General features: G+C 41.6%; 1 protein-coding gene across 1 annotated transcript in view; it reads right to left on the minus strand.

Annotated features, from left to right (window-relative positions):
* Positions 1 to 27,267, minus strand: part of scn5lab (sodium channel, voltage gated, type V-like, alpha b) — a 220,230-nt gene that overhangs the window by 20,874 nt on the left and 172,089 nt on the right. Inside the window, exons 19-20 of the mRNA XM_041879935.1 lie at positions 17,403 to 17,526; positions 4,062 to 4,216 (exon numbers count right to left, since the gene is read on the minus strand). Of these exons, the coding sequence (XP_041735869.1) occupies positions 4,062 to 4,216; positions 17,403 to 17,526 (279 nt within the window). The remainder of the gene's footprint in view (positions 1 to 4,061; positions 4,217 to 17,402; positions 17,527 to 27,267) is intronic.

A 27,267-nucleotide genomic window follows, 5' to 3' on the forward strand; every position in this document is an offset into this window, starting at 1 on the left:
TTATTACCTAGATAATAAAGTTGGATGAAAACAGGGTATTTTGCTTATAATAACATTTCACGAATGAGGGACTTTGACCTCTAAAATGTCCAATAATGTATAATGACTCATTTCAAACATGGTGTATGCACATCCAATGACTTGCAGGTGCTGGGTACAAAAATAAACTCATGGTGTAATAGATGAACGCTCCCGTTGTTTATTATGCAACGTTTCAACCCAAAGGTATTTGTCAGGCTTATCCCACATGGAAAATGCAGTGATATTTATAGTTTCAACATAAGCAGGTGATACAGGGTGTGTCATTAATTAGATATTTGTCATATACACACACGTTGCACAATAAAACAACAGGAGCATTCATCAGTGTGTGGCTATTCTTTATATTATAACGACTAACATACTTCATACATAGAATATGCCTCTGCATGGTTTTCTGTAACAGAAGGAAAGTGTTTTCAGAGAGGGGAAAACAACAAACAAACAAAATTGAGGGATTTTGCTGAACAAGAGCCCTATCCAGCTAGACGCGTCGTCGGAAACTGTTTGCTTTGCTCTCGTGAGCTCGGCCACCACGTGCCCTATATTAACGTCACACGGGCACAGACCGGGCAATACCCAAGAGGGTGAAGGGAGAGGTGGGGAGAGGCAGGCACTGGTAGAACAGCTGAGGTTTGAGCACACGTCTCCCCCCTGGGCTCTGACCAATCCGCTGCTAATTAGGAGGAGAACTGAGAAGGCTTGACCAATCATTGACCTGACTCCTCTCAGCTGCATATCTGCTCATGCACTACATCACTTAGGAGGAGGAGGAAGAAGAAGAAGAAGAAAATAAAAAAGAAGAAGAAGAAGAAGAAGAAGAAGAAGAAGAAGAAGAAGAAGAAGAAGAAGAAGAAGAAGAAGAAGAAGAAGAAGAAGAAGAAGAAGAAGAAGAAGAAGAAGAAGAAGAAGAAGAAGAAGAAGAAGAAGAAGAAGAAGAAGAAGAAGAAGAAGGAGGAGGAGGAGGAGGAGGAGGAGGAGGAGGAGGAGGAGGAGGAGGAGGAGGAGGAGGAGGAGGAGGAGTGAGAGGGCCCGGGCAGATGCAATGAAAAGCTGCACCTCAACCAATCATTCCTTGATTCTGTGTGCCCAATTTATTGCAATAGAAACGTTCTATTCAATGTTTTCATATACACCACAATTTGTCTTATATATTTCAATTTCACCTGCTTTAAATTATCAGCTAATTCTACCATGTTGGGCAATTCATGCCTGCCAACCTTGGTGTTAGATTGTAATGGCAGGTGAAAGAGTCATTGACCTTGTTTGTGAGCTGCACCCTGGAACAAATGCTGTCAGTGTTAGTCCTTGGAGGGTTGTAGGGTGCTGTCAGGGAAATAGTGTACGAGGGCTCATGCAAAAACACCCGTCAGTGTTACTGTTATTACAACCTAAGACCAAGGTTGGCATATCACACAAGCTGATCAAGAGTTAGCCATCCATGTTAGCATCCTCCCGACATCAAATATGGGATTTTGTGACTAATATTATTTTTATTGGCTAACCTTCTTTTTGATGAGATTATCTTATTATTATCTTATTTAATAGCCTGGATCTTAGAGTAAATCAATGACTGTGGAGACAAAGAGCAATAAAAAAGAGATGAAGTAACAAACAATGTGCCCTCAATTTTTTTTGTCACTGAGCATATTTCAAGTCTTCTCGCGTTTACTGTGAACACTGAGGCTGTACCTGCTTTAAGTTACAGTTTTAACAGTGGACAAGTAGGCTACTGTGGCTATTTGATCATAATGTAGGCCTACAATGGAGAAAAACGCATCCCATAACATTTTAACATAGAAATAGCTGTTCTATCATTCAGCCTACAGTAGCAGCCAATGTGTGGTGTTCAATGCCTACATACCATTAGACTTTTGAAAAAAACATGCAGGGCTTCACATTAACCTGTTTATCCACTTGTCCTTCAGATAAGGAGGTGACTGAAAATGTTGTGTTTGATGTAAGAAACCACTTTACAAAATACAATTCATTATTATTCCCATGCCATTATTACAGAGAATCAGACAAATTATGCTCTGCCTATTGGCTACTTAGCTTATTCAAGACTGTCTCAAAATACAACACTTCCACTTTAAGACATAAAAAAGCTCTCTACCTGACTTGCTTTTCAAAGATGGCTAGAAATGTACCCATTTTGTGCTCTTGTTGGAAGCAACCAGTGGCGATTTTAGCATGTAAATCTTGGGGCGGCAAACTCAGATTTTTTTTTAGATGCATGCCAGCAAAGCCACTACACAACACAACACAACACAACACATTCACAATACATTCACTAGTTAGCCAATGATTCCTTCCAAATCACACATGGTTACATTTGCAATTTACAACTTGTTGTGTAATGTTTATGTCCAATGGCCGATGAGCACAATACTTTTTTGCGATTTACAACTTGTTGTGTAACGTTTATGTCCAATAGCCGATGAGCACGATACATTTTTTCTATAATTTCTCTTCATATGACAAGGATTGAAAAGGATTTGCCAGTAGATTGTCGACTTGATTCATGATGATGACTGCTTGTCTAGCTTGCTAGCTAAGATTTTTAAAGTATGATGTTGACATGATCAGTCCAATCAAAGCTACGGTAGATATAACGTGATTTGACGTCATTTTATTTGTGGCCAATGACCTTGAGCCTCTTTGGATGGGCACTTCTAATGTAACTCTATGGCAGCACCAAAGGGGATTTAATTTTTGAGCTCTCCCCGTAGATTTTCGGTGATGTAGTGTCCCCATGAGTGACAGAACACTGAGCCAATCACGGCGCAACTAGAGAACATTACCAACCCCTACGCTCCGCATTTTTCGCTGGCTGCCCCACCACCACAGAAAGCACTGAGCTAGGCTGAAACACCTGCATTTTGGAGCTGCCTTACTCAAGAAAGCAAAAAAGAGACCATGTTTGTATGCGGCTTTATGAACTCAAAGATTATTTTTTTTACATTGTTTGCAAACTGATATTTTTGATAATGCCAAAATAACATGCAAAACAGGCAACAACAAAAAATTAATATAAAAAAAAAACAAATATATATATATATTTTTTTTGCTAAAGAGGTGGGGCTCAAAACAGGTGGGTCACCACTGGAAGCAACCACTCCCCCATTGTTGACTAGAAATTGGCTACTTAGCTTATTCAAGACCGTCTCAAAATACAACACTTCCTCTTTAAGACATAAAAAGCTCTTTATCTGACTCGCTTTTCAAAGCTAATAACTCACTAACTAGCAAAGAATATGAACAAATGTACACACGTGGCCACATACAGCTTTCACTTTGAACTCAAAACAAGCGCATCTACTCGCGACCGCTCATACTGTAACCTAAACACAGTCCAGTTCAAAGTGAATGGCACAGATCCATATATGGCAATGGCTATTTGCATATAAGCCTACTGCAGCTCTGATTGGTTATGGCGCACCGGTCTGTGTAGAGTACGGGACTGAGTCGTGCCTGTCAATGCAATAGAATCCTACTCCGATGTGCTCTGCCTACAAGAAAATCTCTTGCACAGTTAGTTTTGCATACTAAATCTTGCATACTTCATTTTGTTTCGGTATATTACATTGAATGTGGCTAATATTGCGTTGATTCGATTACAAATCCCACAGTAGAGCGAAACTAAAGGGGAAAACTGTAGAAAGTTGGGTGAAGTTCAATCTCGTGCTTATGTGCGGGGGCTCATATTTCTTCTGCGCGGCAGTCCAAGGGGAGCTGGGCGCCCATGGATGCACGCAGCTTAGAGGGAACATTGGTAACAAACAACTTGTATGATCAGAGAGATTATTCCTAAGCATCTCACACAGCCTGAAGCCTCTACTTACAGCATATTACAGTAGCCGTCCGTGTCAGACTTCTCTGTGCCAACCTCTCCCCCTGTTTCTTCCCCAGTCTCACCCCACACTGAGTAGCCTAGCCTGGCAGATTTACCAGTCAGCAGGCAGAGCCGACCACCCGGCGCCACTTCCACACGACCCCTACCCAGCATGCACACTGCTCACCAGAGCGCCGCTGCTCAACAGGATCATGAAGATGATGAACGACTCGAACCAGCTGTGCTCCACGATCTGAAAGCAGGTCTTCCTCAACCGCCACCATGCCTGGCCCAGGCCCTCCGTGGTTTGGATATCACAGCACTGGAAATGACGTACGCACACTGGGGGAGAGAGAGAGAAAAATAAAGAGATAGTAGAGAGATAGAGATAAATAGAAACATCAATGTTTTAAAGAAAGAATGAAAAGTTAATGACAAGTGTAGTGACACGTCATGTCTCTTTCTTCCAATTTGTATTCAAGACTAACATTTTCCAGATGCATTTAAAGTAACTGTCCAGTGAAAATCTGTTAACTCACAATCAAATAATGTTGTTGACAAGTCCTATACTCATATTCGTGGCCAAAGCATACATTGGAGAAGAGCTGACCAATCAGCGGTCTACTGAATATTTGACCGGTATACGCCCACACCATTCTGTTGTTGTGGTACGTCCACACCATTCAAACACAGAAAAGTTGCTTTTTAACATACTTAATTACAATTTTCGGGAAGGAAAACTATTTCATTTCTAATAATGAATTAATTATAGGTAATATTTCATAGAAATCTGGAAATACTGGACAGTTACTTTAAGATGAGTTTGCATAAATACTAATTGAATCAACCCATTTATTAATACACATGAAGCAGGAAGTAATGCCAGGAAGTAGTGAGCATACAGAGATCATAGCCCCTGCGAGCGTTAGCTAGCACACCTTGCACTACTTATCCATGCTACCGCTTCAGCCTAGCCAGGAGGATAAGGACCCGATGTCTTTGCTAATCACTCGGTAAGAGACTGTGTCTTTGGAGCAACATATTCCTGGTATCAATGACTCTTCAAAAGCTTTCCAGCCAGAACAATGGCTCAGGCTGGCTGCTATGAAATCGCATTTGAGAAGTCGACCCATAATGTCCGGCGAGTCGACCCGGACTCCTCCATTACAGTCATCTGAGCACCCCGTCCAAATGAATGTATTGCCTGTAAACTTAATAATGATGGGATTATGGTAACGGACCACTTGCAACTCAATTTGTAACGACGCTCTCAGGGTCTTTCTTGGAAGCTGCAGACGTTTTAGCACCCTGGCGCTGACGTCTGCCAAGCAATTAACAGCCATCAAGAAGAAATCAAGAGGCCCTATTGACTGTGCATTTACAGTTATCGGCCTGTCGATATACAGTTAGACCTCGGATTAGAGGCATTTCCTATGGGATGTAGATTTTCTGATCTTTGAGCGTACAAAGAATGCAAAATGCCTTTGCTGAAATGCTGCTACCTCTTCTCTGAGTGTATGAAGGGTCCTTCTGGTGATTTAGTCCCTCAAACTATCATTAGACAAGTCCAGAGAGTTGTGGTTTGTTAGGTTGGCGGCCATTTTGTATGAGAAGCCATTAGTCATGGCACTGAGAAAGAGAGACAAAGCTTGACATAACCAATGTGACATGAGTTTGCCTCAAGTGAACGCCTTAAATGAAAACATGGGTCCTCATGTACAGTGCCTTCAGAAAGTATTCACACCCCTTGACTTTTTCTGCATTGAGATTTTTTGTCACTGGCCTCCACACAATACCCCATAATGTCAAAGTGGAATTATGTTTTTTTGAAATATTCACAATTAATACACATTTTAAAGCTGAAATGTCTTGAGTCAATAAGTATTCAACCCCTTTGTTTAACACGTCACATAATAAGTTGCATGTACTCACTCTGTGTGCAATAATAGTGTTTAACATGATTTTTGAATGACTACCTCATCTCTGTACCCCACACATACAATTATCTGTAAGGTCCCTCATTCGAGCAGTGAATTTTAAACACAGATTCAACCACAAAGACCAGGGAGGTTTTCCACTGCCTCGCAAGGAAGGGTACCTATTAGTAGATGGGTAAAAAAAGCATACATTGAATATCCCTTTGAGCATGGTGAAGTTATTAATTACACTTTGGATGGTGTATCAACACACCCAGTCACTACAAAGATACAGATGTCCTTCCTAACTCAGTTGCCGGAAAGAAGGAAACCACTCGAGGATTTCACCATGAGGCCAATGGTGACTTTAAAACAGTTGTAGAGTTTAATGGCTGTGATAGAAGAAACTGAGGAGTACCATTGTAGTTACTCTACAATACTAACCTAACTGACAGAGTGAAAAGAAGGAAGGCTGTACAAAATAAAAAATATTCCAAAACATGCATCGTATTTGCAACAAGGCACTAAAGTAATACTGCCAAAAATTCAGCAAAGCAAATTAACTTTTTGTCCTGAATACAAAGTGTTATGTTTGGGGCAAATCCAATACAACACGTTACTGAGTACCACTCTCCATATTTTCAAGCATAGTGGTGGCTGCATCATTTTATGGGTATAAAATAATAAATAATATGCCATTTAGCAGACGCTTTTATCCAATGCGACTTACACTCATGCGTGCATAAATTTTTAGGTATGGGTGGTCCCAGGGATCGAACCCACTACTCTGGCATTACAAGCGCCGTGCTCTACCAGCTGAGCTACAGAGGACCACAATGCTTGTAATTGTTAAGGACTGGGGAGTTTTTCAGGATAAAAAATAAACGGAATGGAGCTAAGCACAGGCAAAAACCTGGTTCAGTCTGCTTTCCACCAGACACTGGGAGATTAATTCACCTTTCAGCAGGACAATAACCTAAAACACAAGGCCAAATCTACACTGGAGTTGCTTACCAAGAAGACAGTGAATGTTCCTGAGTGGCTGAGTTACAGTTTTGACTTAAATCTACTTTAGAATGGTAAGACCTGAAAATGGTTGTCTAGCAATGATCAACAACCAATCTGACAGAGCTTGAAGAATTTTGAAAATAATCATTGGCAAATGTTGCACAATCTAGGTGTGTAAAGCTCTTAGAGACTTAGCCAGAAAGACTCACAGCTGTAATTACTGCCAAAGGTGCTTTTACAAAGTATTGACTCTGTGGTGTGATTAAGATCCACAATATATACAAAAGTATGTGGACACCCATTCAAATTACTGGATTTGGCTATTTCAGCCACACCTGTTGCTGACAGGTGTATAAAATCGAGCACACAGCCATGCAATCTCCATAGACAAACATTGGCAGTAGAATGGCCTTACTGAAGACCTCAGTGACATTCAACGTGGCACCGTCATAGGATGCCACCTTTCCAACAAGTCAGTTCGTCAAATTTCTGCCCTGCTAGAGCTGCCCCGGTCAACTGTAAGTGCTGTTATAGTGAAGTGTAAACATCTAGGAGCAACAATGGCTCAGCCATGAAGTGGTAGGTCACACAAGCTCACAGAACGGGACCGCCGAGTGCTGAAGCGTGTAGCTTGTAAAAATCGTCTGTCCTCGGTTGCAACACTCACTACCGAGTTCTAAACTGCCTCTGGAAGCAACATCAGCACAAGAACTGTTCATCGGGATCTTCATGAAATGGGTTTCCATGGCCGAGCAGCCGCACACAAGCCTAAGATCACCATGTGCAATGCCAAGCAGGCTGGAATGGTGTAAAGCTCGCCGCCATTAGACTCTGGAGCAGTGGAAACGCGTTCGCTGGAGTGATGAATCACGCTTCACCATCTGGCAGTCTGACAGACTAATCTGGGTTTGGCGGGTTGTGCCAGGAGAATGCTACCTGCCCCAATTCATAGTGCCAACTGTAAAGTTTGGTGGATGAGGAATAATGGTCTGGGGCTGTTTTTCATGGTTCGGGCTAGGCCCCTTAGTTCCAGTGAAGGGAAATCTGTCATAAAGAGCACATGTTCAACTTGATAAAAACCTAGTTTTCCCATCTCAAGAGGTTACATTTAAAAAATGCTATAGTAAGTGCCTATTAAGTGCCGAATAAAGTAACATTGTTGTCCGTAACAGGGTTGACGATAATCACACTTCATAAATAATAATCTTCAGAAATGACTTTGTCAAAGCAACAAAATAACTAGGGCTTTACAATAATAATAATAATAATAATAATAATAATAATAATAATAATAATAATAATAATAATAATGTATTACATTTCTAAGGCACTTTTTATAGAATTTCAAAGTGCTTCAAGAGCAAAAAACTAAGACGCAATATATCATGACAACCAATAGAGGCCAAGTCTCTGAAAGCTGCATCCTACGAAGAGCATGGCGTTTGCAACTGAATGTCTATGATTTTGCTGACGTTTGCAAATGGTGTGATAGATGAACTTTTCTCTGCTTTGCTGAAACATATGGAAAGCATTACTACATAGGCTTCTTGGAATAGAGGACATTTGGAGAAATGGGGAGGCCAGGGATTGGTCTATCAAAAACCACCCATATTATGTTACATAGGATATAAATACCATGTTTTGAACAAAGGACGGGGAGAATAACATATTAGAGATTGGGTCAGTTGTTCTCCAGATTTCTGCAGGAGTCTGTAAATTGATACTGTAATCTTTGATGTAATAAACCATTATAATCAAGGACAGTGTCAGCGGATTTCTTGTCATCACAGCATATCAGCATCGTTGTCTCGACACCCCACTCACTAACTGTAAGTCGCTCTGGATAAGAGCGTCTGCTAAATGACTAAAATGTAAATGTAAAATGTCAGTTCATGGCATGAGCGGAGAGAGCTGGTCAGAGGATGGTAGATGTGTTTTGTTGTGTTATTTTGAGGGTTTTATGTCAGGGGGGTGGGGGGACGTTGTTTGCCTTCATTAACCATTTGATTGTTACATATACTACTTCAACAGTATTTTTCGGTACATGCTTTTTCTTTTGTCACAGGATATGATTGGTGGTCTTATACAGGGTTTTCATCTCTATTCCAGTTATAATTTAGTAATCTACATTTTTTATGACTGACAATTCAGATATTGGGGTGGGAGTTGGGGGGTCAGCTATTAGGTTTACAAGCTGGAACGTCAAGGCAATGAACGGTCCGGTTAAATGGGCTAGAGTATTTGCTCATCTTAAGAATTTAAAAACTGATATAGCATTCTTACAAGAAACACATCTGTGTACAGCAGATCATGGTAGACTCCGTAAAGCTTGGGTAGGACAAATATTCCATTCAAAATTAAATGCTAGGGCAAGGTGAACAGCAATACTTATTCATAAGAAAGTACAATTTACTGCTGCTGATATAATATCAGATCCACAGGGGCGTTTTGTTATGGTATCTGGTTCTCTCTTCACACCTCTGTTTTGCTTGTAAATGTGTATGCTCCCAATTGGGATGATGTTGAGTTTATTAACAAATGTATTTCTTTGCTGCCCAATCTTAACTCACACTATTTCATCTTTGGAGGCGACTTGAATTGTGTGATCCACCCACACTTGGACCGCTCGAACCCTAGATCATTATCTCCCTCAAAAATGTCCAGCGCTTTGTCTGCGTTTATGAGCCAGGCGGGATGTGTCGATCCATGGAGATTCCTTTTTCCCAGTCCTTTTCACATGTGCACCACTCCTATTCTACAATAGACTACTTTTTCGTAGATAAAGCCCTTCTCCCCTCTGTTAAGAAGGTAGAATATTAGTGACCATGCTCCTCTGTCGCTCAACCTCTCATTCACATTGAACTATACAGATCGCCCCCCCCATGGAGACTTAACTCATCTTTACTTTCAAACAATTCATTCTGCACCATTCTATCGAATGCAATTGATGTCTTTATTGAGACAAATAAAACAGAATCGATCTCTCCATCTACACTTTGGGAAACACTTAATGTTGTTCTTAGAGGCGAAATAATTTCCTATTCCTCTCTTCTCAAAAAACAAAGGAAAATTAAACAACAACAGCTGATCAACGCAATTCTGGAATTAGACCAACAATACTCCACCTCTCCATCACCAGAACTTTACAAAGAAAGGCTGAGTCTTCAATCTCAGTACAATTTACTATCCACAGATAAGGCTGAGCAGCAGCTACTCTGCGCACACGGTTTTGTTTTACGAACATGGAGAAAAGGCTGGTCGACTTCTAGCTCAACAACTCAAGTGCAAATCTGCCTCGCAGCTGATCCCTCAAATTCACAACACCTCAGGTGTCTTAACAGTTAGTCCCACTGAAATCAATCATACTTTCAAACATTTTTATTCAGATCTTTACACGTCAGAATCACCTGAAGACAATTCAATTATGAATGATTTTCTTGACAACTTGGAAACTCCTACCATTAGTACAGAGAAGAGAGAGGAAATTGATCAACCTTTGCAGTTAGGGGAGATTATTAATTCAATTACAGCAAAGCAAAGTGGCCCAGATGGCTACCCAATCGAATTCTACAAGAAGTTTTCTGCCAAAATGGCCCCACTCCTGCTTGAAATGTTTGAAAATGCCCTGGACCAGGTTGTTTTACCCCAAACCCTGATAGAGGCGTTGATCACACTTTTGTTAAAACCCGGCAAAGATGCGACTGAGTGTGGCTCATACAGACCAATCTCACTTTTAAATGCAATGTTAAAATATTAGCGAAATTGCTTGCCTCTCGAATAGAGTACACTATGACAGACATCATATCGACTGATCAGACAGGGTTTATTAAGGGTCGCCACTCCTTTTCTAACATTCGACATCTGCTTAATGTCATGCACTATCCTGCATCTTCGGATGTTCCTGAAGTAGTTATCTCTTTATATGCGGAGAAGGCATTTGACAGGGTAGAATTTGAATATTTATTCTCTGTACTGGGAAAATTTGGCTTTGGTGCAAACTTCATTTCCTGGGTCCGACTGTTGTACTCATCACCCAAGGCATCACAAACAGACTTCGTTCACAGTATTTCCCATTATCAAGGGCCACACGCCAGGGAAGTCCAATGTCCCCTCTGTTATTTGCCCTGGCGTTAGAACCCCTTTCTATTATGCTGAAGGACACACCCTCAATACATGGTATCTACAGATGGGGACTGGAACACAAAGTTTCCTTGTATGCAGATGATTTGCTTTTATATATCTGTGTCCCTGAGGTAGTGGACCTACTGCGTAGGTTTGGTGTGTTTTCGGGTTATACATTTAATTTCTCAAAAAGTGAATGTTTTCCTATTAATGAATTAGCATTACAAATTCCAGGGGATACTATTCCATTTCATATGTCCAAGTCTGGCTTTAAATATTTAGGGATCAATATCACCCGTTCCTTGTCTTCCCTCCATGATGAGAACTTTACTCCCCTAATTAGCAAACTTAAAGTGGACTTTCAGAGATGGAGTATTCTCCATTTTACTTTAGCTGGTAAAGTGAATTGTATCAAAATGAATGTATTGCCCAGATTTCTGTATTTGTTTCAATGTCTCCGTCTTTTTTCACTTCAGTGGATAAGCTTATATCTTTTATTTTTTTTAATGGGGCGGTCGGAATCCAAGAATACATCAAGTATTCCTCCAGAGAGATAGAACACACGGAGGACTAGCCCTTCCTAACTTTATGGATTATTACTGGGCAGCAAATATACAAAAGATTGTTTACTGGCTTCACACCCCAGAAACTGACTGGTGTCAAACAGAAGCCAACTCATTTTACATTACATTTACATTTTAGTCATTTAGCAGACGCTCTTATCCAGAGCGACTTACAGGAGCAATTAGGGTTAAGTGCCTTGCTCAAGGGCACATTTACGTCATTTAGCAGACGCTCTTATCCAGAGCGACTTACAAATTGGTGCATTCACCCTATAGTCAGTGGGATCACCACTTTCCAAATATTATTATTTATTTATTTATTTATTATTTTTTTTTTGGGGGGGGGGGGGGTAGAAGGATTACTTTATCCTATCCCAGGTATTCCTTAAAGAGGTGGGGTTTCAAATGTCTCCGGAAGGTGGTGAGTGACTCCGCTGTCCTGGCGTCGTGAGGGAGCTTGTTCCACCATTGGGGTGCCAGAGCAGCGAACAGTTTTGACTGGGCTGAGCGGGAACTATGCTTCCGCAGAGGAAGGGGAGCCAGCAGGCCAGAGGTGGATGAACGCAATGCCCTCGTTTGGGTGTAGGGACTGATCAGAGCCTGAAGGTACGGAGGTGCCGTTCCCCTCACTGCTCCATAGGCAAGCACCATGGTCTTGTAACGGATGCGAGCATTTGAACTCCTGTTTCTCTTCCTCTTTGTCAGCTTTAGTCACCTCCAATCTCCCTCTTTCAGCTTCGCTCTACACATCCAATCCAATTGTTGTCAATACTCTTAAAATTTGGACTCAATTCCGTCAACATTTTAAACTCTGTGATTTCTCTATTCAAGGACCTAATCACCTCTTCCTTCCAGGCAAATTGGATTCAGCTTTCAGGCTGTGGCAGAGGAATGGCCTTACTAAGTTTAATGACCTTTATATTGATGGCACCTTTGCCAATTTCGAAGACCTCGCTATCAAATTTAATCTACCCCATTCAAGTTTATTTAGGTATTTCCAAATCCGCCAGTGTATTCGCACTCAAAGCCCAACCTTTCCAATTCTATCACCCGGATCGGGTCTGGATGCCCTTTTGAAAACACCTTTTCAACTAAAGGGACTCATATCCCGTATTTTTGAGATTATCATGTCCCTTGATAACCCGTCACTCAATAAAATCAGATCTGAGTGGGAAAGGGAACTTGGTGGAGAGATGTCTGATGACGTCTGGAATGGTACCTTACTGAGGGTAAATGGAAGCTCCTCTTGTGCCCGGCTCAGCCTTATACAGTTTAAGGTACTTCACCGTATCCATTTCAGTAAGGCCAGATTGTCCAAATTCTACCCAAATATTGATGGTACATGTGACAGGTGTAAAGGCTCCTTGGGGGACTTGACCCACATGTTCTGGGCCTGTCCCTGTCTGGCAGATTATTGGTCCACTTTATTTAAAACCCTTTCTGAAGCATTTGATATAAAGTTGCAGCCTAGTGCAGAAATTGCTATTTTTGGAGTACCAAACAACAATCCTTCTCTGACCAATGGAGAGCTGGATGCCATTGCCTTTGCCTCCCAGTTAGCCCGCAGAATGATTTTATTTGATTGGAAATCTGTCAATTCTCCCTTAGCCTCTCTTTGGCTCAAAGATCTGATGCTGTTCCTCTTGAGATTACTGCTATAGGCCTATAAGATCACCTAATCACCTGAAATTGTTAGGCTAAGGGGGACAGAAAGGGGGAAAAATGTACAATGTCTTTAAATGTTATCTTTCATTCAAATATACAAATATTATATAAAAAAAAGAAAAGAGGATGGTAGATGATGGTGATGGAGTCTGCTAATGATCTTGTATGATAGTGATAATGATAGTAAAACTTAGAGACATTTTTGGGTTAAGTGGGTTAAAATCGTCCTAGAAGTGACAGAGAGTGCACGGAGGGACATTTCAAAATGCAGATGTTTTGCACTTTAGTAAGTCTTTATTCATATAAAAAATCGGATTTATTGAATTCTCCATGTAGTCTATATTAAAATGCACTTCATTTAATATAACAGGCTTTTCAAATTCATATTGTTTCTACTTAAAATACCAAAGGGAACCAAAAGGCACTCTTTTAATGGAATGACCCACATAGCTCCATGATTTATCTATTTTGATTTAATTTGTGTATTATGGCGAAGTGCCGCCATTTTGTCCTTCTTACGCAACCCAGAAATGTGTGAAATATGGCCATGTAAATATGGCCTCTTCATCTACGCTCCAGTGACAGTACTCCTGCTCCATTCCAGGACAGTTTTTCCATTTTGGGGAAGCACAGGAACATGTAGTGTTCTTAGTATTGCCATGGAGACCGTAACAATGGTGTGGAAACAGAATCGCAACCTACTACCTGCCTTTATTGGGCATAACTATACTATATTTAAGCAATAAGGTGGTGTGGTATATGGCCAATATACAGTGGGGAAAAAAAGTATTTTAGTCAGCCACCAATTGTGCAAGTTCTCCCACTTAAAAAGATGAGAGAGGCCTGTAATTTTCATCATAGGTACATGTCAACTATGACAGACAAAATGAGGAAAAAAAATCCAGAAAATCACATTGTAGGATTTCTAATTAATTTATTTGCAAATGATGGTGGAAAATAAGTATTTGGTCAATAACAAAAGTTTCTCAATACTTTGTTATATACCCTTTGTTGGCAATGACACAGGTCAAACGTTTTCTGTAAGTCTTCACAAGGTTTTCACACACTGTTGCTGGTATTTTGGCCCATTCCTCCATGCAGATCTCCTCTAGAGCAGTGATGTTTTGGGGCTGTCGCTGGGCAACACAGACTTTCAACTCCCTCCAAAGATTTTCTATGGGGTTGAGATCTGGAGACTCGCTAGGCCACTCCAGGACCTTGAAATGCTTCTTACGAAGCCACTCCTTCGTTGCCTGGGCGGTGTGTTTGGGATCATTGTCATGCTGAAAGACCCAGCCACGGTTCATCTTCAATGCCCTTGCTGATGGAAGGAGGTTTTCACTCAAAATCTCATGATACATGGCCCCATTCATTATTTCCTTTACACGGATCAGTCGTCCTGGTCCCTTTGCAGAAAAACAGCCCCAAAGCATGATGTTTCCACCCCCATGCTTCACAGTACGTATGGTGTTCTTTGGATGCAACTCAGCATTCTTTGTCCTCCAAACACGGACGAGTTGAGTTTTTACCAAAATGTTATATTTGGTTTCATCTGACCATATGACATTCTCCCAATCCTCTTCTGGATCATCCAAATGCACTCTAGCAAACTTCAGACGGGCCTGGACATGTACTGGCTTAAGCAGGGGGACACGTCTGGCACTGCAGGATTTGAGTCCCTGGCGGCGTAGTGTGTTACTGATGGTAGGCTTTGTTACTTTGGTCCCAGCTCTCTGCAGGTCATTCACTAGGTCCCCCCGTGTGGTTCTGGGATTTTTGCTCACCGTTCTTGTGATCATTTTGACCTCACGGGGTGAGATCTTGCGTGGAGCCCCAGATCGAGGGAGATTATCAGTGGTCTTCTATGTCTTCCATTTCCTAATAATTGCTCCCACAGTTGATTTCTTCAAACCAAGCTGCTTACCTATTGCAGATTCAGTCTTCCCAGCCTGGTGCAGGTCTACAATTTAGTTTCTGGTGTCCTTTGACAGCTCTTTGGTCTTGGCCATAGTGGAGTTTGGAGTGTGACTGTTTGAGGTTGTGGACAGGTGTCTTTTATACTGATAACAAGTTCAAACAGGTGCCATTAATACAGGTAACGAGTGGAGGACAGAGGAGCCTCTTAAAGAAGAATTTACAGCTCTGTGAGAGCCAGAAATCTTGCTTGTTTGTAGGTGACCAAATAGTTATTTTCCACCATAATTTTCCATAATAATAATTAAAAATCCTACAATGTGATTTTCTGGATTTTTTTCTTCTCAATTTTCTGTCATAGTTGATGTGTACCTATGATGAAAATTACAGGCCTCTCTCATCTTTTTAAGTGGGAGAACTTGCACAATTGGTGGCTGACTAAATACATTTTTTCCCCACTGTACCACGGCTAAACCGTGAGGTACCTTATTGCTATTATAAACTGGTTACCAAAGTAATTAGAGCAGTAGAAATACATGTTTTGTCATACCCGTGGTATACGGTCTGATATACCATGGCTGTCAGCCAATCAGCATTCAGGGCTCGAACCACCCAGATTATAATGTCTGATATACCACGGCTGTCAGCCAATCAGCATTCAGGGATGGAACCACCCGGTTTATAACTCCCCTTTTGGGCCTTCCATGTTGCCGTGTCAAAGTAGTCTGTGTTGGGGCCACACCTAGCAAACAAGCAGTGACTCATGAAGCATAATGTGAGTATCATATGATTGATAATAAATCATTGTGTCACTAAGAGCCTGCGGTAATGGCGGGATCAGAGTCCTGGTCGCGTCCAAGGAACACAAATGGATTTCCCTGGTGAGGTACCCAAACCATGAGGCTTGCATTTAGGATATTATTATGTAACCTTAAATAAAGCCCCTGTGTACGACCACCCACCATCTACACCCCTGTGTTTACTAGCGTTATGAGGTATTACACTGAAAGGGATAGAAGGTTTCAGCCTCTATTGTAGTCCACATTATTAAAGGAGTTATGGTGCAATGGTTGTTTCTATGGATACTTATGCTCCCTGTGTAGTCAAATGAACACATACACATAGTAATATGATACCCCATACACAACTCAGACTCTATTCAATAAAAACCTATCAGTGTCAGCATTCAGGAAACACCTTTAAACACGAACCTAGAAACACTAAGAACTAAATTACTTCCCCACCACAACCAGTCAATACGTGTGTAAAAATGGATGCGTCATCAAAGAGAGTGATCCCCTAATCCAATCTTGATTCAAAATATTAGTCAACGTTCACAAGACCTTCAGTAATGATCTTAACGCTCTAACATAAACATGTCAAAAGCTTTTTAGAACAACCCCCAACGACGCTGACCCTTTCAATGTACACTCAGCCACTGCTGACTGTTTCAGTGTACACTCAGACATTTACCACGATTGTCTCGGAGACATCACGTGATTGGTCTAAGTTACCTCAGACCGTCTGAGGGGGTTGATTAGTTGCGACCAAATTTAATTCAGGTAGTCAGTCATCATCAAATTAACCAGAGTCCATTTAGTGCCTGACACGCCTTTTCAAATCTCTGCTGACACAGGACATTCAATTTAATGCGCCATTACCCTTTCAAATGTCACTTAATTGTTTAATGTTTTATATCAAATGGCCTCCACTTGAAGCGAAAGCCAAATGTTTGGGCTAGCCCAGTGTAAATGTTTAGATTCAGGCTTGCAGTGAGAGTGAGCCAAATATACAAATGTTTAGGCTGGACTGGAAAGTTATCCCCGCCATCATGGCATATTATTATACACATTTAAAGTATGATAGAAACTCATTCATTGACCTGTTTGACCTGTATCTTTCTCTGTTTTCATTTCCACATACAGAATTAATAGAGTAACTTCAGGTCTAATTCCCCATCTTATTTTTTTCTCTCCAAACATGACATTAAATAATATTCCTGAAATGTGCTTGCTTATACATGTATTTTACTTGGTCACGTGTATCATTAGTAATGCATTACTAGTGCATGTATATTGTAAGCTGTATGATTGTTCATGCTGCTACCTCTTGGCGCCACGACTCCCTTGAAAAATAGATTAATTTCTCTGGAGCATGATGTAGTACCGTACAACGTATCCATTTTTATTTTAGTAAAGATGTTCTGAAGCAAACATAATGGTGTTCTGTCTACTTACCGACATTTGGTGTCAGAAGTGGGATCTAAACCCACCGTTTACCAACACAATCTCCATCGGACTCGCCTAACAGTAATGTAACAATAAAGTCAAATAAACGTACCATCAGGGAAGCAGTTGTCAGGATCCATGGTCTCTTCAGCCATCTCTGAATACTCATCCTCTTCCTCCCCTGGCTTCCTCAGATCCACCGTGCTGCCCTCGGATAGGCTGATGTCATCCTTCACCTGAGGAAAACAACCAATCAGAGACATGCTAGATTAAAATAGTTATTATCAGGTGATTGATGACTGGTGTATTGATATATTGGTGATTTATTGACAATAGAAGGTGATCTGGTAGATATGGAATGAGAAACATTCAGAAGGTCATAATTCTCCCAGTAATAACTACTGCTGTTCTGGTGCATATAAAGCCTGGGTGCAAAGTCTCATATAGAACCTAACCTGGTATTACCTTTGTGGCATTTACCGTATTGTATTTTACAGCACATCTTAATCTTATGCCTGGAAAGCGATCATCTGCAGCATTTGTTTCAATCAAATCTGGCAAAATGAAATCAAACAATCAGCGATCTGGAGTGATATTATAGCATGATAGACACAAGAGGTGTAGTCGGCTGGATATTTAGACAGAATTCAGGCAAGATCCCTAGACTCTTTAGATGGGGATTAATTGTGATATTTGTTTCTCCACACGTACTGTATACTGTGTAAAGCTAGAGGTTACAGTATTCGCCTGTTATAGTAAGCACTGAGGCAATACATCACCAAGCTACTTGAAGACACACTTCAGTAACCCTGCTTAATAATATGCCATCCATTTGACATTGTGTGTCTGTTATGTAATCAGTGTTGGGACTGTGACCCTAAGGGGGCTGAGTGGTGAGAGGGGAGTCGGTGTTGGGACTGTGACCCTGGGGGGGCTGGGTGTGTGTGTTTGTGTGTTGGGACATCTACCCAGAATATTCTGTCTGGTCTCTGGCTCTAGCTCTTCCTTCCTGTTGATGACGCCCTGCAGGCTAACATGTGATCATACTCTGGGTCCTGTCAAGGTGGGGCAGGGGGATACGAGTTCATATTGCCATATGTGTGTATGTGTGTGTGCACACGCGCACACACACACGCAGGGTCACAGTCCCAACACCGACTCCCCTCTCACCACTCAGCCCTCTCAGGGTCACAGTCCCAACACCGACTCCCCTCTCACCACTCAGCCCTCTCAGGGTCACAGTCCCAACACCGACTCCCCTCTCACCACTCAGCCCTCTCAGGGTCACAGTCCCAACACCGACTCCCCTCTCACCACTCAGCCCCCCCAGGGTCACAGTCCCAACACCGACTCCCCTCTCACCACTCAGCCCCCTATGGGTCACAGTCCCAACACCGACTCCCCTCTCACCACTCAGCCCCCTATGGGTCACAGTCCCAACACCGACTCCCCTCTCACCACTCAGCCCTCTCAGGGTCACAGTCCCAACACCGACTCCCCTCTCCCCTCTCACCACTCAGCCCCCCCAGGGTCACAGTCCCAACACCGACTCCCCTCTCACCACTCAGCCCCCTATGGGTCACAGTCCCAACACCGACTCCCCTCTCACCACTCAGCCCCCCCAGGGTCACAGTCCCAACACCGACTCCCCTCTCACCACTCAGCCCCCCCAGGGTCACAGTCCCAACACCGACTCCCCTCTCACCACTCAGCCCCCCCAGGGTCACAGTCCCAACACCGACTCCCCTCTCACCACTCAGCCCTCTCAGGGTCACAGTCCCAACACCGACTCCCCTCTCACCACTCAGCCCTCTCAGGGTCACAGTCCCAACACTGACATCCATGGCATGATAAAAAGCAATGGACAGTAGTGACAAGTAGTTTGCTGTACAGTACTGAGGTAACAGAAAGAGTGAGAAATGGGGGGTGGTGGGGGTGGAGAGACAATGGAGCGAACCAGAGAGAGAAAGGAAATCTAAGACAAAGCAGATCTCTCTTGACAAGTGGCTGCTGTGCCTTACTTTCAGAGAGACTAACTGTTTAAATGCGTCCTGTCTGGTGACAGCTCTGCACTGAGGAGAAGAAAGCCTTCGCAATTAACCTTCAAATACCACATCTGACCAAATACAAAAGCAAGGCACTGGATGTGAGGAGCGAGAAAGAGTGAGAGAAAACCCCCTGTTTACTTCAAAGGCTCATCTTTGCCAAGCTGTAACATCTCAATTTACCGTAAGAAGCAAACCACAAGGATGTGACCCTATGCCATTGATATTTTGATTAATGTTTAGACCGATTTACCTCCATAAAGATCATGATAATAAATGCATTTAGAAAATATAATGCTCAATTGCACTTGTTTTCAATATGTCTCGCTGCAATTCATTGTTGTAAGGGTAACTCAACCCCATCCAATACTGTATCAAACCGTCCCAAATGTAGGGAAAGTGATGAATATTTCGACAATAGAAAATAACTAGACACTGTTAAATGCTCATGTATACTTTTCAACCAGGTTTTCAGTCTTCAATAGTGTGTGTTTATACACAGAGTATACAAAACATGAGGAACACCTGCTCTTTCCATTACATAGACTGACCAGGTGAAACCAGGTGAAAGATATGATCCCTTATTGATGTCACCTATTAAATCCACTTCAATCAGTGTAGATGAAGGGGAGGAGACAGGTTAATTACGCACCCAATCTAAGTAACATAATAAAAAAATCCCCATCAAAACCTGTCAGTTTCAATCCACCGCAGTCCACCGCATACGCCTTCTGCATCTGAGGTGGAAGGTGGCCGAGCTACAGCGGTGTTTGTCAGACCATGAGACATCCTGAAAATCGGTCTTCTCACGAAAACGTACAGTTGAAGACGGAAGTTTACATACACTTAGGTTGGAGTCATTAAAACCCGTTTTTCAACCACTCCACACATTTCTTGTTAACAAACTATAGTTTTGGCAAGTCAGTTAGGACATCTACTTTGTGCATGACACAAGTCATTTTTCAAACAATTGTTTACAGACAGATTATTTCACTTATAATTTACTGTATCACAATTCCAGTGGGTCAGAAGTTTACATACACTAAGTTGACTGTGCCTTTAAACAGCTTGGAAAATTCCAGAAAATGATGTCATGGCTTTAGAAACTTCTGATAGGCTAATTGACATCATTTGAGTCAATTGGAGGTGTACCTGTGGATGTATTTCAAGGCCTACCTTCAAACTCAGTGCCTTTGCTTGACATCATGGGAAAATCAAAATAAATCAGCCAAGACCTCAGAAAGAAAATTGTAGACCTCCACAAGTCTGGTTCATCCTTGGGAGCAAATTTCCAAATGCCTAAAAGTACCACGTTCATCTGTACAAACAATAGTACGCAAGTATAAACACCATGGGACCACGCAGCCGTCATACCGCTCAGGAAGGAGACACGTTCTGTCTCCTAGAAATGAACATACTTTGGTGCGAAAAGTGCAAATCAATCCCAGAACAACAGCAAAGGACCTTGTGAAGATGCTGGAGGAAACGGGTACAAAAGTATCTATATCCACAGTAAAACGAGTCCTATATCGACATAACCTGAAAGGCCGCTCAGCAAGGAAGAACCACTGCTCCAAAACCGCCATCAAAAAGCCAGACTACTGTTTGCAACTGCACATGGGGACAAAGATCGTACTTTTTGGAGAAATGTCCTCTGGTCTGATGAAACAAAAATAGAACTGTTCGGCCATAATGACCATCATTATGTTTGGAGGAAAAAGGGGAAGGTTTGCAAGCCAAAGAACACCATCCTAACCGTGAAGCACAGGGGTGGCAACATCATGCTGTGGGAGTGCTTTGCTGCAGGAGGGACTGGTGCACTTCACAAAAAAGATGGCATCATGAGGAAGGAAAATTATGTGGATATATTGAAGCAACATCTCAAGACATCAGTCAGGAAGTTAAAGCTTGGTCGCAAATGGGTCTTCCAAATGGACAATGACCCCAAGCATACTTCCAAAGTTGTGGCAAAATGGCTTAAGGATAACAAAGTCAAGGTATTGGAGTGGCCATCACAAAGCCCTGACCTCAATCCTATAGAACATTTTTGGGAAGAAGTGAAAAGGCGTGTGTGAGCAAGGAGGCCTACAAACCTGACTCAGTTACACCAGCTCTGTCAGGAGGAATGGGCCAAAATTCACCCAACTTATTGTGGGAAGCTTGTGGAAGGCTACCCAAAACATTTGACCCAAGTTAAACAATTGAAAGGCAATGCTACCAAATACTAATTGAGTGTATGTAAACTTCTGACCCACTGGGAATGTGATGAAAGAAATAAAAGCTGAAATAAATAATTATCTCTACCATTATTCTGACATTTCACATTCTTAAAATAAAGTGGTGATCCTAACTGACCTAAAACAGGGACTTTTTACTAGGTTAAAATGTCAGGAATTGTGAAAAACTGAGTTTAAATGTATTTGGCTAAGGTGTACGTAAACATCCGACTTCAACTGTATGTAGCGTCCGAACGGTTTGGCCTACAAACTAATATGACCATATGATCTATGAAAGATGAGACTCTCACGAACACGATGGTGCTATCACAAGTGTCACAGGACTCGTGTGAACTTAACCCATACAAATTAAGGTAGTTTTGTGCCAACAAAAATAAGGGGTTAAAAATGTGTAAAAAAAATATATATATTTCCTAAGCTTTCGTATATCTAGATATAGGACAGACTCTTCAAAACCTTATTCCTTATGATTTATTTTTTGACTGTCTTTTTTGCCATTTATGAATGTGTTATTCAATGCGTTTCTATGGGCTATAGTAGTAAAGGCCAAATTCAATATTTTATCAAATCATTTTTTACTATATATTTTTTCTACCTAAAGGGTTCCTAAAATGCTAAAACAAATAGCTAAATGATCCATGGTATGACCATCTTAAAACAATTCCATATGTTAACTTAGATTTTTAAGCCTGGAGACAATTGAGACATGGATTGTGTGTGTGTGCCATTCAGAGGGTGAATGGGGAAGACAAAATATGTAGGTGCCTTTGAACGGGCTATGGGAGTAGGTGCCAGGCATACCAGTTTAAGCGTGTCAAGAACTGCAACGCTGCTAGGTTTTTCACACTCAACAGTTTCCCGTGTGTATCAAGAATGGTCCACCACCCAATGGACATCCAGCCCAACTTGACACAACTGTGGGAAGCATTGGAGTCAACATGGGCCAGCATCCCTGTGGAACACTTTCGACACCTTGTAGATTCCATGCCCTGACGACTTGAGGCTGTTCTGAGGGCAAAAGGGGGTGCAACGCAATATTAGGAAGGTGTTCCTAATGTTTTGTACACTCAGTGTATATCCATTTATTTTCTATTATATACTTTTTGTACCTTGTACATGGAAAAATGCTGCTTCTACTTTTGAACTAAATATTTGCACTGTAGTAACTCTAGTGTCTGTGCAAAAGGTGAGGTGACAACACCAGAGTCAAGAAGACAGTCATGCATAAACACAGAGTAAAGTGTGGGTAGAGGAAGTTCCAGGGTGACGAAAGTCAGCCTTGGGCATAATGAACCCTCAACGTTCTCCATCTTTAAACCATTATTTAATGCATATCCTTCATGTCCATGTGTCATTTAAAGGGATGGTGCACCCCAAAACTGAAGTATGACTGATGTTTTCATACTTGTAAAGTGGGCTAAAGTGGAGCTCAATCCATACCTTTATTCATCTATTCTGTAAATTAATTTGGAATTTTGGAATTCTGTATGCATTCCCTCCAACTTCAAGAATGCTAGCGTTGGCGAGCACAGCTGAGAGAGAGAGGGATGACTTAACAATACAGTAGATCCTCTCAACTGTCCATCACCAATACAGTCATACAGCCATTCTGTGCAGACAATACAGCATGGGGGTCCTTCAACAAACAACCTTTACTCCAATTTCACTTTTACATTCTCTTGGCTTTAGAGGATCAGTATCCTATTACCGCAGTCAATAAACCCACAAATGCCCTACGAGAACAATGACATCAATCTAAAACCAATACAGTCATTGTCCTGGTCAACTTGATGATTATGAAGCTTTCTTTTGCTGTTCCTTCTAGATACACAGATAAACCTTTTATGTAATCTCATGTCATCTGTTGAGTTTTACTGGTCATACCATACCCATGTCAGGCTTATAACAACATATAATCAGATGTACAGTACCAGTCAAACGTTTCGACACACCTACTCATTCCAGTGTTTTTCTTTATTTTAAAACATTTCTACATTGTAGAATAATAGTGAAGACATCAAAACTATGAAATAACACATATGGAATCATGTAGTAACCAAAAAAGTGTTAAACAAATCAAAATATATTTTATATTTGAGATTCTTCAAAGTAGCCACCCTTTGCCTTGATGACAGTTTTGCACACTCTTGGCATTCTCTCAACCAGCTTCATGAGGTACTCACCTGGAATGCATTTCAATTAACAGGTGTGCCTTGTTAAAAGTTAATTTGTAGATTTCTTTCCATCTTAATGCGTTTGAGCCAATCAGTTGTGTTGTGACAAGGTAGGGGTGGTATACAGAAGATAATCCTATTTGGTAAAAGACCAAGTCCATATTATGGCAAGAACAGCTCGAAATTACTTTAAGACATGAAGGCCAGTCAATACAGAACATTTCAAGAATTTTGAAAGTTTCTTCAAGTGCAGTCGCAAAAACCATCAAGCGCTATGATGAAACTGGCTCTCATGAGGACCGCCACAGGAAAGGAAGACCCAGAGTTACCTCTGCTGCAGAAGATAAGTTCATTAGAGTTAACTGCACCTCAGATTGCAGCCCAAATAAATGCTTCACAGAGTTCAAGTAACAGACACATCTCAACATCAACTGTTCAGAGGAGACTGTGTGAATCAGGCCTTCATGGTCGAATTGCTGCAAAGAAACCACTACTAAAGGACACCAATAATAAGAAGAGACTTGCTTGGGCCAAGAAACACGAGCAGTGGACATTAGACCTGTGTAAATCTGTCCTTTTGATTTTTGGTTCCAACCGCCGTGTCTTTGTGAGACGCAGAGTAAGTGAACGGATTATCTCTGCATGTGTGGTTCCCACTGTGAAGCATGGAAGAGGAGGTGTGATGGTGTGGGGGTGCTTTTCTGGTGACACTGTTTGTGATATTTAGAATTCAAGGAACACTTAACCAGCATGGCTACCACAGCATTCTGCAGCGATACGCCATCCCATCTGGTTTGCGCTTAGTGGGACTATGATTTGTTTTTCAACAGGACAATGACCCCAAACACACCTCCAGGCTGTGTAAGGGCTATTTGACCAAGGAGAGTGATGGAGTGCTGCATCAGATGACCTGGCCTCCACAATCACCCGACCGCAACACAATTGCGATGGTTTGGGATGAGTTGGACCGCAGAGTGAAGGAAAAGCAGCCAGCAAGTGCTCAGCATATGTGGGAACTCCTTCAAGACTGTTGGAAAAGCATTCCTCATGAAGCTGGTTGAGCGAATGCCAAGAGTGTGCAAAGCTGTCATCAAGGCAAAGGTTGGCTACTTTGGAAAATCTCAAATCTCAAATATATTTTTATTTGTTTAACACTTTTTTTGGTTAATACATGATTCCATATGTGTTATTTCATAGTTTTCATGTCTTCACTATTATTCTACAATGTAGAAAATAGTAAAAATAAAGAAAAACCCTTGAATGAGTAGGTGTGTCCAAACTTTTGACTGGTACTGTATATTACTGCTCCGCCTGTCGAGCGGGCATCCCATGAGTCTTTGTGTTTTACAGGCCCATTGTGCTCAGCTAAGGGGGTGACAGGGGAGTTGGCATGTCTCGTATCCCTGAACCAATAACACTGGTGGTATACTCCGCCCATGGTCCCAATACACAAATACACTTACATACACCACGCACACACAGTCACACCAGCCTTCGCTTTGGCTCCCCCTCCTGCCTACTCCTCTCTACACCAGTGACACACACCCACCCACCACTTATGGTTCTGACATACTGTTTACTATTATTACAATTTGTATTATTATTATTATTATTATTATTATTATTATTATTATAATTTGTATTATAATTTGTATTATTATTATTTATCCTGCTACCAGTCACTTTCTCCAGATCCCTGCCTACATGTACATCCCTGCACATTGTACATTTGGTACTGGCACTGACCCTGTACATAGCTTACACTCTTTTGTTATTTTAGTTCTCTCTCTTTCTTATTTCTTGTGTTTTTTTTATGTTGTTTTTGTCATACTATTTTGATATTGAATACTGCCCTGTTGGGAAGGGCTTGCAAGTTAAGCATTTCACTGTACTTGTGCATGTGACAAATTAAACTTGAAACTTGAGACTATCACACATACCAGATGCATTGTCCCCCATATGACAGACCTATAAATAGCCCCTCTGGGGAGAGAATGGGGCACTAAGCAGTGTTGCACAAACACAGACACACACAGACATAGACACACACAGACACACACACACACACACAGACACACACACACACACACACACACACACACACACACACACACACACACACACACACACACACACACACGCACGCACGCACGCACGCACGCAGGCAGGCAGGCAGGCAGACACACACACACACACACACACACACACACACACACACACACACACACACACACACACACACACACACACACACACACACAGGCAGACACACACACACACACAAACACATCTCAAACTCTATGAATCAGGACTCCTTTGAATGCATATACTGTATAACCAGTCCCTCCAGGATTATGCAGATTTTTTTTATATTTGAGGACAAAAATGTTATATTTTGCTGCGAATGTCCTGTGAATGTCCCGCAAAATCATCCTGTTGTCCCTCATTTGGGTATTTTAAACGTGGTCACCCTAGGTTAAGGGTCAGGGGTAATGGGTGTAGTGGCAGACGTTAAGGGTTTCAGGTATTCAAGGAGTCGCAAAGAGCAACACAATAAGCTTGATGAGAAACTCAAAAAGTAATGTGTCACTGCTCGAGTGACACCATCCTTGACCTGGCTAGTTGAAATCGGAGGTGTATGTTTTATAGAACATAAACAATAGGGAGATGTCTGAAAAGTGGCTATAGATGGATGATGAGTAGGTATCTGTAAATGTCTATATGAATGACAACCGTTTTTGTCATCACTGCCCATCTGGGGTGCATAGCAGCCCTTCTTACCGATCACTGCACATGTACACAGCCCATCTGAAATTAGCCCACCCAACTACCTCATCCCTATATTGTTATTTATTTTGCTCTTTTGCACCCCAGTATCTCTATTTGCACATAATCTCTTGCACATCTAGCATTCCAGTGTTAATACTAATTGTAATTATTTTGCACTATAGCCTATTTATTGCCTTATCTCCATAACCTGCTACATTTGCACACACTGTATATATATTTTCTGTTGTATTTTATGACCTTATGTTTTTTTTACCCCATATGTAACTCTGTGTTGTTGTTTTTATCGCAATGCTTTGCTTTATCTTGGCCAGGTCGCAGTTGTAAATGAGAACTTGTTCTCAACTGGCTTACCTGGTTAAATAAAGGTGAAATAAAATAAATAAATAAATACATTCTCCTGGGGAGCTACCCTCCTGCAGGCTCTCTCCCAATGCTAATCTAGCCCACCTGATTCTGGTTTTAATTAGCTGTTTACCAGGATCTTGATTAGCTGATAAGATGAATCAGGTGTGTTACAGCAGGGTTTGAGGAAAAGCCTGCATACCCATTTCTCCAAGAGGAGGCTTGGCTTTCACCCTTATTTAGACATTATATTAGAGCCATTGATATGCTAGGAGAAAATCCCTGCCAAAACAATTTCAAGCATGTTTTCAGTCAATAAATTATAAATCATGTATCCCATTTCCTCATCAGTCTCAGAGCCTCTGGGATCTGAGGTGGACCCAGTTGTT

This window comes from Coregonus clupeaformis, chromosome 7 (genome assembly GCF_020615455.1).
Source record: "Coregonus clupeaformis isolate EN_2021a chromosome 7, ASM2061545v1, whole genome shotgun sequence".
NCBI lineage: Eukaryota > Metazoa > Chordata > Actinopteri > Salmoniformes > Salmonidae > Coregonus > Coregonus clupeaformis.